Source organism: Mobula hypostoma, chromosome X1 (genome assembly GCF_963921235.1).
Source record: "Mobula hypostoma chromosome X1, sMobHyp1.1, whole genome shotgun sequence".
NCBI lineage: Eukaryota > Metazoa > Chordata > Chondrichthyes > Myliobatiformes > Myliobatidae > Mobula > Mobula hypostoma.
Genome location: NC_086128.1, coordinates 17,385,417 through 17,398,236, shown reverse-complemented (window position 1 = coordinate 17,398,236; position 12,820 = coordinate 17,385,417). Strand labels below are relative to the sequence as shown.

At 50.2% G+C, this 12,820-nt stretch overlaps 2 protein-coding genes across 12 annotated transcripts in view; one reads left to right on the top strand and one right to left on the bottom strand.

Annotated features, from left to right (window-relative positions):
* The window catches only part of LOC134340291 (RNA-binding motif, single-stranded-interacting protein 2-like), a 260,578-nt gene that overhangs the window by 232,929 nt on the left and 14,829 nt on the right, over nt 1-12,820 (top strand). For 8 of the 11 annotated variants that reach the window (XM_063037346.1, XM_063037347.1, XM_063037345.1 and 5 more), the window contains 2 exons: nt 7,395-7,475; nt 12,322-12,409. The exons of 1 other annotated variant lie outside the window; for it this stretch is intronic. In XM_063037346.1, coding sequence (XP_062893416.1) covers nt 7,395-7,475; nt 12,322-12,402 — 162 coding nt within the window. In that variant the 3' untranslated portion in view covers nt 12,403-12,409. The remainder of the gene's footprint in view (nt 1-7,394; nt 7,476-12,321; nt 12,410-12,820) is intronic. 2 more of the 11 variants (XM_063037349.1, XM_063037348.1) reach the window with 2 other exon arrangements.
* Nucleotides 7,540-12,820, bottom strand: part of LOC134340290 (SWI/SNF-related matrix-associated actin-dependent regulator of chromatin subfamily D member 1) — a 108,268-nt gene continuing 102,987 nt past the window's right edge. The window contains exon 15 of the transcript XR_010016514.1: nt 7,540-7,740. The gene's annotated coding sequence lies outside the window, so the exon portion shown is untranslated. The remainder of the gene's footprint in view (nt 7,741-12,820) is intronic.

Below are 12,820 nucleotides of genomic sequence, written 5' to 3'. Positions count from 1 at the left end.
CCCAACTGACTCCCGTTGCTTAGGGTGAATAGCCGTCAACCCTGCCAAACAGTGCAAATGCCTTGGTGCGGATACGGTGTGAGGTGCCCAATGATCAGCCACGACACAAATATCAAACAATATACCAAGTGCGAGTAAAGAATTATACTTTATAGCAAATTTTGGTGATGTGTAACAACTAAACAACTAAAAGAAAAAGCGCCACATAAGTAACTTATCAGTCTTGTGCACATAATATTTTAATAGGTTGGAGCTCATGCCACCAATTCCATCCACAACGTCCTTCTGAGACTCCGGCCACCATCCAAATCCTCAAGTCCGGTATCTGCCGCCCTGGAACCGCTGTCCGTTCCTCACACATCCGTCCTCTCCGCACGCCTCCTGAAAAAGCCTGCGCTCCTCAACTTAGCACACATATACAAGATAACAGAACATGACTTCCATTGGCTAGCAAATGAATACAATTTCCATTATCACATAGTATAACCCAAATATTGCTGTTACAGAGAACCCCTTGCTCAGCAGTTAACAGTACGAGAAGCCATTTTGGTAATAAGTGATTAACAGTTAACAGTCCAGCTAATATTACTGAGAACCCTACATTCTCCCCCCACCAAAATAAATCATGCCCTCATGACGTTCAGATAATTCACCATCCCTTCCTGCAGAACACACAGCCCAATCCACGTGCAGAAAGCAGTGATCTGACTCCCTAAAACAGTAGAGATCACACCTTGTTCCTTGGGTGCTACATAGGCCAACATCTCTGGGGGTTTCCAACTTTTCTGAGACCTACGTACCCCCTCGTCTAACTCTTCTGCTTCAGACACTACAGTGGACCCTTTGAAACTACGAAGCGAACCCTCCCCCGGGCGGTCACCCAAGCCTCTCTGCACCTCAGAACCCTCTATCTCTGGTTCAGGCCCTACATCCTCTCCTTCAACTCCCTGCGGTACCATGGACTGCCCCTCACTAGCCCCTCTTACCCTGTCTAACCCAGTGGGGGAAAGGCCAGGAGTCTCTTCCTCCATCACAGGAGCATCAGTGAACGGCAGAATGTACCAACCATCCCAGTCATCATCCTCCGAATCAGTATCCCTCACAGGGGCTGGGCTCGGGCCCGTCTCTCCCGGGGTAGGCACGTCCTCCTCCCTGCGGGGACGCAGAGTCCTGGTATTGGGTGCAGCCACCTCTTCAGGCTCCTGCTCTACCTGCACATCTTGCCCCAGAGGCAACAGGTGATTCCGATGGAGAATCTTGACAGGCCCCTTTCCATCCTCGGGCCACACCTGGAAAACCGGTAGGTTTGGCATCTGACTCTCCACTACATAGGGTGTGGCTGCCCAGCAATCAGCCAGCTTGTGTTTTCCTGGTAATCCCAGATTCCTGATGAGGACTCGGTCTCCAGGTCGGAGTTGAGAGAACTCTTCCTTCTGGTCATACCTCCTCTTATTTCCCCGATTCTGCCGGGCGGCTGCCTCCCCAGCCAACTCATAAGCTCTTTTCAGTTCTTTCCTTATATCAGGCACATACTTCAAGTAAGGCCTCGGCGACACCTTACCGGCATCAGTCCGGAAACAAAGGTCAATGGGCAACCTTGCCTCGCACCCAAACATAACATAATAGGGCGAGTAACCAGTAGCTTCATTGCATGTACAGTTGTAACAGTGAGACAGATGCCCGATATGTCAACTCCATTGATTCTTTTTGCTGATCTCCGGAGTCCCAAGCATGTCTAGCAGCGTCCGATTGAACCTTTCTGGTTGGGGATCGCCCTGTGGATCGAGGGTGTGGTCCTCGATTTCTCAACCCCCAGCATGCCCAGTAACTCATAGATGAGCTTATTCTCAAAATCTCGTCCCTGGTTACTACGTATCCGCCGAGGAAGGCCGTAGTGCACAAAATACGTCTCCCATAGCACTTTCACCACTGTAGTCGCCCTCTGATCCTTGGTAGGAAAAGCTTGAGCATACCTGTTGTAGTGGTCTGTAATGACCAAGACATTCGCCGTGTTGCTGGCATCAGGTTCTATGGCCAGGAAATCCATACACACCAGGTCCAAAGGCCCCGCACTCTGCAAGTGGGACAAAGGGGCAGCCTGCCTGGGCAGTGTCTTCCACTGTATGCAACGAATGCAGGACTTGCAGTACTCTTCAACCTTTGTCCTCATTCGGGGCCAGTAAAACGCATCCTTGAGCAATCCATAGGTCTTTTCCACAGCCAAATGTCCAGAGTCATCATGGAGGGACTTCAACACAGCCTTCCGATACTTCTCCGGCAGGACCAGCTGCCAACACCGAGGTCGGTCTGTGAGTGACGTTTGGTTCTGCAACCTCAACCGACGCCATTCTCTCAGTAACAGGGACACTGAACCGTGCTTAGCCTTCTCCGCCTGTGTCACATCCCCCTCTGCCACGGCATGCCAGACGGGGCCAATGTCCAGGTCATCTTGCTGAGCAGCGGCCACTTCCCCAGGGTTTAACCCTGGCAGCTGTGTGGTCTTCAGAGTAGTCATGTCACAGTACACTAGGGGCAGGGCGCCATCGGATGCCCCCAATGAGTCCACTGCTCAATCTGGCCTCTCCTTCTCCTCAGCCTGCATGATGATAGCAAACTGGCACATTGCCTTCACCCCGGATGCAGGAACACGCTCCCACTCCTCGTCCTTCCCCAGCTTCTCATGCCCCTGTCGGGACAAAGCATCCGCATCGACATTTCGGCTCCCCGGCCGGTACTTCAGGCTGAAATCATATACAGACAAAGCTGCCAGCCACCGATGGCCTATGGCATCCAGTTTTGCTGAGGTCAGGATGTAGGTGAGCGGGTTGTTGTCTGTCCTCACCTCAAACTTGGCCCCGTAGAGGTAGTCACTCAGCTTATTCACCACCGCCCATTTCAACGCGAGGGACTCCAACTTGTGAGTGGGATAGTTTCTCTCCAAAGGTGACAAACTCTGGCTGACAAACACTACAGGCCTCAGGCCAGCATCCTGATCCTGATATAAAACGGCCCCTAACCTCTCATGACTGGCATCAGTGTGTAGCACATAGGGCAATCAGGGGTCCACAAAAGCCAGCACCGGTGCCTGAGTCAGCATCTCCTTCAGTGACTGGAAAGCCGCTTCGCATTTGTCATCCCATCTCTGTCCAAAGGGCTCTGATTGGTTTAAATATGCCCCCACCTCCTGTCCTTTCCTCCCTTTCCCCCTCTGTCCCAGGGGAGGGTAGCCACACAGAAGCTGGTTCAAGGAATGACTCACCTTGGCATAGCCCTTCACGAATCTCCGATAGTATCCACAGAGCCCTAGGAACGAGTGCAGAGCACTCACGGTCTGGGGCCTCGGCCAGGTGGTCACTGCTTCGATCTTAGCCGGGTCTGTAGCTACTCCATTCCGCGAGAGGATGTGTCCAACATAGCTAGCAGATGTCTGGCAGAACTGGCACTTGTCCAGGGAAAGTTTTAACCCTTCCTGCTTCAGCCGGTTGAGCACCTTCATTAGTCTCGCTTTGTGTTCTTCCAATGTGGATCCAAATACTAAGAGGTCATCGAAATATACCAACACTTCGAACAGGTTCATATCCCCCACTGTCTTCTCCATGACCCTCTGGAAGGTGGCAGGGATCACCGATATGCCCTGGGGCATCCTTTCGAACTGGTAAAATCCCAAAGGGCAAATGAAAGCCGTCTTCTCCTAATCGGTCTCACTCATCGGGATCTGGTAGTACCCACTCCTCAAATCCAGCACGCTAAACCACTTCGCCTCATTCAGACAGGCCAGCGCATCTTCCACCCGGGGGACCGTGCGCCTGTTCAATGTTCTATAGTCCACACACATACGAACCTTCCCATTCTTCTTCCGGGCCAGTACGATAGGAGATGCATACGGACTTCGGGACTCCGTGATGATCCCGGCTTCCTCCAACCTGCCCAAATGCTGCCGCACGTCTTCCACATCTGCAGGGGCCAGTCGCCGTGATCATTCTCTAAACGGAGTATCCTCAGTCACCCGTATGGTGTGGCGAGTGCTCCTGGAACAACCCACATCAAACTCGTCAAGGGAAAAAACATCTGTCATCGCCAAAATCTTCTCCACCAGCCAATGCTTCCAACCCTCCGGCACAGGTGATGCCCCAAATTTAAAAGCTTCAGCGGTCAACTTAGGCCTTTTTCCCGACAGCTCTCCCCCAACTGACCTCACGGGGGCGCTATACATCACCGTCACCGGGAACAAATGCGCCAGAGGCATCCCTCGCTTAAAGGTGACCTCCCGGGCAGTAGTGTTCATGACGATCACCACTAGCCTGCGTGCCTGTACCACCGAGGGCCTCTGAAACTCAGGTCTCACCAGCACCCCAGCAAGGAATCTCAACTCTCCCTCAAGAACTTCCGGGATGTCCGCTAGAAGGGCTTCACCCTCAGGCACCCCCGGGAATCTAGGAATCCCCATCACTCTCGCTACTTCACCCGGCCGCACCACCCTGGGCTTCGACTGGGCACACCACACAGTGCCTTGTTCACCCGCCGCATCCAGCCCAGGGCGACCCCATGCTTCATCAAAAGCAGCTCGGAACACTGGGTGCACTGACAGGGTCTCCAAAAGTCTTCACCCGCTTTCTCCTTACTGGCTCCCAGGAGTCTCTGCACAATAAGGGTGTTGGTCCCCACCAGAATTAACACACCCTCAGTCTCACCGGGGTCTGGGCAAACCAGTACCAGGGCCTCATGAGCCTCAGACACCCCCACCTCAGCTTCCAGGAACTCCAATTTCACAGACAAATAGCCATTGTACAGGTAATCACCATCACTAATACCCCAAATTTCCAGTGCACTGAAAGGTGTCAGGGGTAAATGAGCCAGATACTGATCGTAGAACGACCGGTACAGTAATGTGACCTGCGACCCCGTGTCGAGTATGGCTTTTGCATCTATCCCCTCTATCCGTATCGACACGCTGGATCGGGGTCCCATGAATCCTTCTGGGATAGGATCTCTTCCCTTCGAAGGTCCCACGGCACATTGTTGGGAACGTATTTTCCCAGAGACTCCAGTCCGTTCCCTCACTGAGTCTCTTCTAAGTTTCCCGACCCCCCCTTCCTGCTGGGACACCCGGGGGCTCTCCCTCCGAGGGCTCCCTGCCGTTCACATTCCCGCCTGAAGTGCCCCTCGTCCCCGCAGTTATAGCACATGCCTCGCCTCGCAGGACCCCAGCCTCTGCCTGGCCTCAGTGCCGTCCATCCCTTCTGGGAAGGGCCTTCTATGCTAGTCCCCTACCGCGGAGGGACCCCACCTGTCGCAACCCCCTTTTGTGTCTCCCGCATGGAGCTGGTTCCGGTTATTTCACCACAAGGTGCTACTACTGAGGACTGCAGCTTGTTACTGGAGCCTTCTTCCACTTCCAATTCGTCCTCCTCCTCCTTTACCTCTCTGAGTAACTGAACAAAAGACGGGGGGGGGGGCAGGAAACGCGCTCTACGGGGCTGCCGGAGGCTCGTAGCAATCGCATCATGCCTCTGCGTGCCCTTGACTACCTGGTGGATCCTTATCCGATTCATGTCATTCCCCCCCTCGGCGCCTCAAGCAATTTAGCCTACGCTCTAGTCGGAGAAGATACTCAGAAAGCTTTTCCCCTTTCTCCTGATGCAGATTCTGAATCCCCCCCCCCCTAAAAGCTCCACCGTGTCAGCCCAAATGCCTCCTCTAGGGTGACTAGACACTCCTTCCAAGAAGCCAAGGGCTGGTTAACTCTCACCCCTTTTACCACCTCAGCTGCCGCCCCTCTCAAACTGTCCCCCAATCTTTGCCGCTTCTCCTCCTCAGAACGCTGCCACTCACCGAGCAACTGAGAGGTATGTTCTACCCAGGACTCGTAATCATCCTCTCCATCAGGGATAGGGGTCCTCCCTGAGAAAATTCGTAACTTCTGTTGCGGACCCTCCGCCCGGTTCACCAAAGAGTTAATGGCTGAGGCCAACTCAGAGCCCTCCCCCTTCTGTGGGGAATGAGAACTAATTACATTCTCCAAATCTGACCACTCCCTTCCTTCATCCTTCAAAAACGATTGGACCCGCTCTCTAAAATCTCCGCCCCGAGCTTCGGGCAACTCCTCTTGTGTCTCTTCAGACCCTTCCTCCGTGACAGTGTGCACGCCCCATGGCCCCGCCTCACCTGCGTCACCGATAGATAGGGGCAGTCCCAGTTCCTTGACGTCAGCACCCATCTGTATCAACACAAAGGCTGAGTCGCCCGCTTTACCAATCCTTCTGCTTACAATCTCAACCTTACCGATAGCTCTGACTATATTCAAACATCGAATTAACACGTCGTCCGGGGTACGTATATCCACCCCACTTAATACGCAGGCATGATTAACCGGGACATCCTTGATCTCACACCAAAGTTCAATCTTATCCACGTCCATCTCTTCTAATTTAACCCGGGCGACTTACCCTGTATCCAACAGAATTCAAATCCGCGGGACGAGCCCCCACAATGTAACGGCCTTTGCCCCAACTGGCTCCCGTTGCCTAGGGTGAATAGCCGTCGACCCTGCTAAACAGTGCAAATGATTTGGTGCAGATACAGTGTGAGTCGCCCAATGATCAGACAAGACACAAATATGAAACAATATACAAAGTGCGAGTAAAGAATTATACTTTATAGCAAATTTTGGTGATGGGTTAGTAGCAACAACTAAAAGAAAAGGTGCCACTTAAGTAATTTATCAGTCTTGTGCACATAAGATTTTAATATGTTGGAGCTCACGCCTCTGATTCCATCCACAACGTCCTTCCGAGACTCCGGCCACCATCCGAACCCCCGAAGTCCGGTATCTGCCGCTCTGGAACCGCTGTCCGTTCCTCACACACCCATCCTCTCTGCTTGCCTCCCGATAAAGCCCGCGCTCGTCAACTCAGCACACATATACAAGATAACATAACATGACTTCCATTGGCTAGCAAATGAATACAATTTCCATTATCACATAGTATAACCCAAATATTGCTGTTACAGAGAACCCCTTGCTCAGCAGTTAACAGTCCAGCTAATATTAATGAGAACCCTACACTTGTGGTCTCGGGCAGAGGAGTTGCTGTAGCAAGCTGTGGTGCATCCAACTAGGTATGGCGCACCTCTAAAAATTGGAGAGGATCAACATGTAGGTATTTGCCAAAAAAACTCAAGTTTACTTTTACTTTGCCTTTCTGCCCCTTTACCGCTGAGGTAAAGGTAGAGCTTTGTGCTGGTATTCACTCCCAGTGGGACACCACAGGGTCCAATGTAATGTGCTTCAGTGTTGATTATTTAACCACAAGAGAGAAACAGGGATGGTTCTAAGGACGTTTCTTTCCTCAAATTTCTTGTACTAACCAGCTTGTTTCTGCATGGTTTTCCAGTACATGCCAGCCACCACGGCAATACAAGGGACGTACATTCCCCAGTACAACCCAATGCCTCCCTCCAACGTATCTGTTGAGGTAAGACCACTCATCACCTTGTCTTGTGAGGCGGCCATTTGTGCCATTATACCCATGCCAACTCTGTTGCTGGGGTGATCCCAAATGTCGCATTTCCCTGACCGAATGGCAAGTTGTCCTTGAATCGTTACCTTCTGCTGTCTTCAGGTCTCTGTTCACCGTTTCTCATCTCTCGCCCCCTCCTGATCCATCATTGACATCTACTTCCTGCAGCCACTGTGCCCTCTCGACACCAGGGTGCTTGAAACCAGCACTGCAGCTTAACCTGCAATAAAGAGACCCTGGTTCATTCAGAGTGAGCACGGCCCGAGTGCTTATGGCTTGTAGTCTTCCACCCTCTGTGATAGGCACCTTCCCAGACTCCACAGGTTACACAGGGGCTACACAGTCTTAGAATAGTACAGTACAGAAGCAAGCCCTTTGGCCCAACCATTTCATGCTGAGCATGAAGCCCTCTCAGCTCATCCTATTTGGGCCATATCCCTCTCATTCATGTACCTGCCCCTCAAGTATTGTTAAGTATAATTTAGGCAAAGCCTGTAACGTTTGCATCCCTTGCCCTCCTGGATGTGAGTTGCAGAACGGTGGATGATTTAAGCCCACGCCTGCAAAGGGATCCCTGATGGTAGTGCAATGGGGTTGCGCTAGCTCTGAGTCATGGGGGTCGTGGGTTCACGTCCACCTCCCAACTCCTGATGCTGTTAATGTGGTGCTGTACCTCTGTAAGTGTGGCCCCCTGGAAGGGAGGGTAAACTGAAGGTCTCTCAGGTAAAACAAAAGATCCTACGGTGCTGTTTTAAAAGTAGGAGCTTTCTTGTAGGAGTGCCAGCAATCAGCATCACCAAAGTACAGATTCCCCGGTTGTTGTTGGATTACCTTTGGTGGGATCTTGCTGTACATTGGCTATTGGGTTTCTCACATTACAACAGTGACTACACTTCAGTATAGCGTTGGCTGTGAAGCGCTTTGGCATGCTGGCAAGTTGTGTTTTTGGTCTTTCTATGTCGGATCACTGTTACGTCAGTTTGGGTGGCCAATAAACATGGCCCACAGAGGTGACATTTCAGTGACCTCTGACCTGTGCAGCCAGGTCAGAGGCAGCGGGATCCTCCCACAGCTCTTATGCTGCTGTGGTTGGCGCCACAGCATCCAGACTAGCAGGGAGATACTGACAGAACTGTGTAAAACTGCTCAAACTGAGAACCCTACTTCTGGCAATATTAACTTTGGTTGTGTGTGTGTAGTGAGTGTGATGTGTGAGAGTGTGTGTGTACTTGTGTGCAGTGTGTGTGTCTGCATGTATGTTGTGTGTGTAAGAGTGTTGTGAGTGCAGATGTGATGTGTAAGAGTGTGAGCATGTGTGTGGTGTGTTCACGTGGATATGTGTTTTTGAACGTATATGATGTGCATGTGCCTTTGTGTGTGTGCCAGTGGGGGTTGGGGCTGTGCATGTTGTTGCAAGCTGGTGTGTCAGTGTGTGTGATGTTTGTACGTAGGTGTGTAGTGTCTGAGATATGGAGTAAGGATATGCCTTTGGTTTTCCTGTAGGTGTGTGTGTGTGTGTGTTTGTGTGGGGATGTGGATGTGTATGTGTGGGTGTGGAGGTGTGTGTGAATGTGAGTGTGTTTGTGGGTGTGAGTGTGTGTGTGTATGTGAGTGTGTGTGTATGTGTGGGTGTGAGTGTGTTTGTGTGGGGATGTGAGTGTGTGTATGTGTGGGGTGTGAGTGTGTATGTGGGTGTGAGTGTGTTTGTATGGGTGTGAGTGTGTGTGTATGTGTGGGGTGTGAGTGTGTTTGTGTGGGTGTGTGCGTAAGTGTCATATGGTAATACAACGCAGAGAGAGACACTTCAGCCCACCATGTCCTTGTTGAGATTCAAGTACCCTTGGACACTAATCCCATTTACCATGCAGACGAAAATTCCAACCACCCTCTCTTCAGTTTCCATCCAACCTCTGAACTCTAATCTTACACCAATGCCCTCTGATTTTAGACACCCCTGCTTTTGGATAAAGTTTCCTACCACCTACCCATTCTATGCCCCTCATAATTATGTACATTTCTGAGGAGAACACACCCAGTCTCTCCAGTCTCTCACGATAGCCAAATCACTCCATCTCAGGAAATGTCCTGGTGAATCTCCTCTGCACCCTCTCCATTGCAGGCAGGTCCTTCCTAGAGTGTGGCGACCTGAACACCAGCTGTGGCCTAACCAGTGTTTTTATAACTTTGTACCATTACCCCCCTGCTCTTTGCCTTGCCTAATGATAGCAAGTATCCTGTACGCCTTCTTCACCACATTATCCACTTGTGCTGCCACCTTCAGGGATCCTTGGATTTGTGCACCACTTGGAACCTCAATACTCCCCCAGGCCTTTCCATCCATTGTATATGTCCTACCCTATATGATCCTCGCAAAGTGCACCACCTTGCATTTATCAGAATTAAATTCCATCTGCCATTTCTCTGGCCATCTTCTCCCCCCGTTTAGCAACTACACTGCTGGCTATCGTGGCATCTGCATCCTGCATGCACATCCAAATCATTAATATACTATACATCACCAACAGTAAGGGCCTCAGCACTGGTCACAGGCTTCTAATTACAAGAAACAATCTTTCACCACCATCCTCTGCCTCCTATTGTCAAACTAATTTTGAATCCATCTTTGCCATGGATTACCACATCAGTCACATTGTCCCCCTTCAATACGTTTTCTTATCTCTGTGAAATTTTTAATCAAATGAGTAGAACATGATCTTCCCCCAAAGGAAGCTATGCTGACTGTAAGACCTCAAGACATAGGAGCCTTAAGACATAGGAGCCCCTTATTCAGCCCATCAAGTTTGTTCCACTATTCAATCATGGCTGGTTTTTTAACCACATTCTCCCACCTTCTTCCCATAACCTTTAACCCCCTTACCAATCAAGAACCTATTAATCTCGGCGTTGTATACACCCAATGACTTGGCCTCCATAGCCCTCCATGGCAACGAATTCCACAGATGCACCACCCTCTGGTTGAAGAAGTTCCTCCTCATCTCTGCTCTAAATGGATGTCCCTTTATTCTGAGACTTCTCTCAGATCCTAGACTCACTACCGGAAATACCCTCTCCAAATCCATTCTATCCAGAACTTCCAATATTTGACAGGTTTCAATGAGATTCTCCCCCGCCCCCCCGATTCTTCTAAACTCCAGTGAGTACAGTCCCAGAACTATCAAACAGTCCTCATATGTTAACCCTTTCAGTCCCGGGATAATCTTTGTGAGCCTCCTCTTGACCATCTCCATTCAGGGTCTTAATTTCCAGACCATCTCTACACAAACTTACACAGTTCTGGTCACTATCTTGGAAATGCTGCCCACAGTCATTCCCTAAGAACTGGTCTAGTATTTCCACTAGGACTAACCACACACTGCCTCGAAAAGCTCTTGCATGCACTTTAAAAGTTCCACTCCCACCATACCTTTCACATTGAGGTAATCCCTGGAGACTTGAAATCCCCCCACTGTTACAACCCTGTTACTGCTACGTTTCTCTGTTATTTAGATGTATATTTAAAGATTTTAATGAAAAACAGGATTAGCTTTATTTCTCAGATGTACATTGAAAGATCAAAACACACAGTGAAATGTGTCGATTGTATCAAATCAAATCAGCGAGGATTGTGCTGAGCAGCCATGTTTCTGGCGCCAACATAGTATGCCCACAATAATCCTAACTGTACACCTTTGGAATGTGGGAGGAAGTCCACACGGTCATGGGGGGAAGATACAGTGGCAGGGATCAAACACCGATCGGTGATCACTGGTGCTGTAAAACGATTGCGCTAATCGCAACACTACCACGCTGTCCTTATCTCCTGTTTTGTTCCCAAGCTCTACCCAAACGGCCTTGAAGAGCCTTCTCAGATATCCTCCCTTTGCACATCAGTAATGGACTCCATAATCAACACTGTAAAGCCTCCTCTGACACATAGGAAGCTTCTACACCCTGAACTGCAGTCCGGCCCTTCTTTCAACTGTGTCTGATTGCTAAGATATCATGTTACCATGTGCTGATCACTGTACTCGGTTCATCTGCCTTACTAATCAAATTCCTAGCTTAAAAATGTTTGCAATTTAGCCTTGCATTGCTCCGCATGTGCCTGATCATACCCATGTCTGCTGTGCTAACTCAGTTAATTTTGTTTCTCTTCACACTCCCTGGGTGTGTAGGTGTGTATGGGGTATAGCTGTGGTGTGTGTGTGTGTATATACGGGTATGTGGCTGCTGTGTGGGTGTGAATACCTGTAGTGGATTTGTATGTGGAGAGCATGTGTGCGGTATGCGGCTGTACTTGTTGGCATGCATGTGTGTGTGCTTCTGTGAGTGCGTGGCTGTGAGAACCTGCATATGTGTGTGCTTCTGTGGAAATGAGTGTGTGGGAGAAACTGATTGTGAGTATGTTGGTGTAAGGGTAAGGATGTTGGTTTGAATATGTGTTGCCCTCTGAGGGAGTGAATATGTGAGTGAGTGAGCGTAAGTGTTGGTTTGTGAGCCCGTGTGTGTGAATACTTGTTTAGTGTGACTGTTGGTTTGTGTGTGTGAGTGTGTATTGGTATGAGTGTAAGTGTATTGGCATGATTGAATGTGTGAGTGTGTATGCTGATTTGTGAGTCTGAGTGTGGATACTTGGTTCGGGTGAGTGTGTGTGTATGAGGAAGTGTTAGTTTGTGTGAGAGTGTGATCATCCTTCAGATCTCCCTCTGACTCACCGTTTCCTCCCTCCCCTCCGTCACAGCTGTGAACGAGACTGGATGGCTTACCGTATGAATGACAGCTTCATCTTTTCCCATTGCAGGAAACCAGTGGCCAGCAGCAGCAGGTTGCTATGGAAACGTCCTCTGAACCTGCAAGCTATTCCTACCAGCACAGCAAGTAAACCCGAGGTACCACTCGCCTTGGCACATTCACGCTGCCACCCCTGCTCTGCTTCTGCTCTTGTCCCCCCCATTGTCCAACCACTTGTTCTAGCTCCCTTCCTCCCCTGTCTCTCCCAAGTTCCCTTGCCAACATCACTGACCACAAAGTCCAGGATAGGGGCCTTGCCTTCCAGTCTCTTTCCTCCTGGCGCTAAGATTGCCCTCACCAACTTCAAGGCTGCACCAGCGGCCAACCAGTAATTCCCACTGTATGCAATTTTCAATCCCACATTTGTCGTGTCCCCCTGAGGAGTTTCCAGCCTCCGGCCAACAAGTAGTGGGTGTAGATGTGCTTACCACACTTCTGTTGAAACAGCCTGCTCACCTCTCACCTTTTTAAAATCTGGGATGGGGTGGGGGTGTTTCTGCCCATCCTTT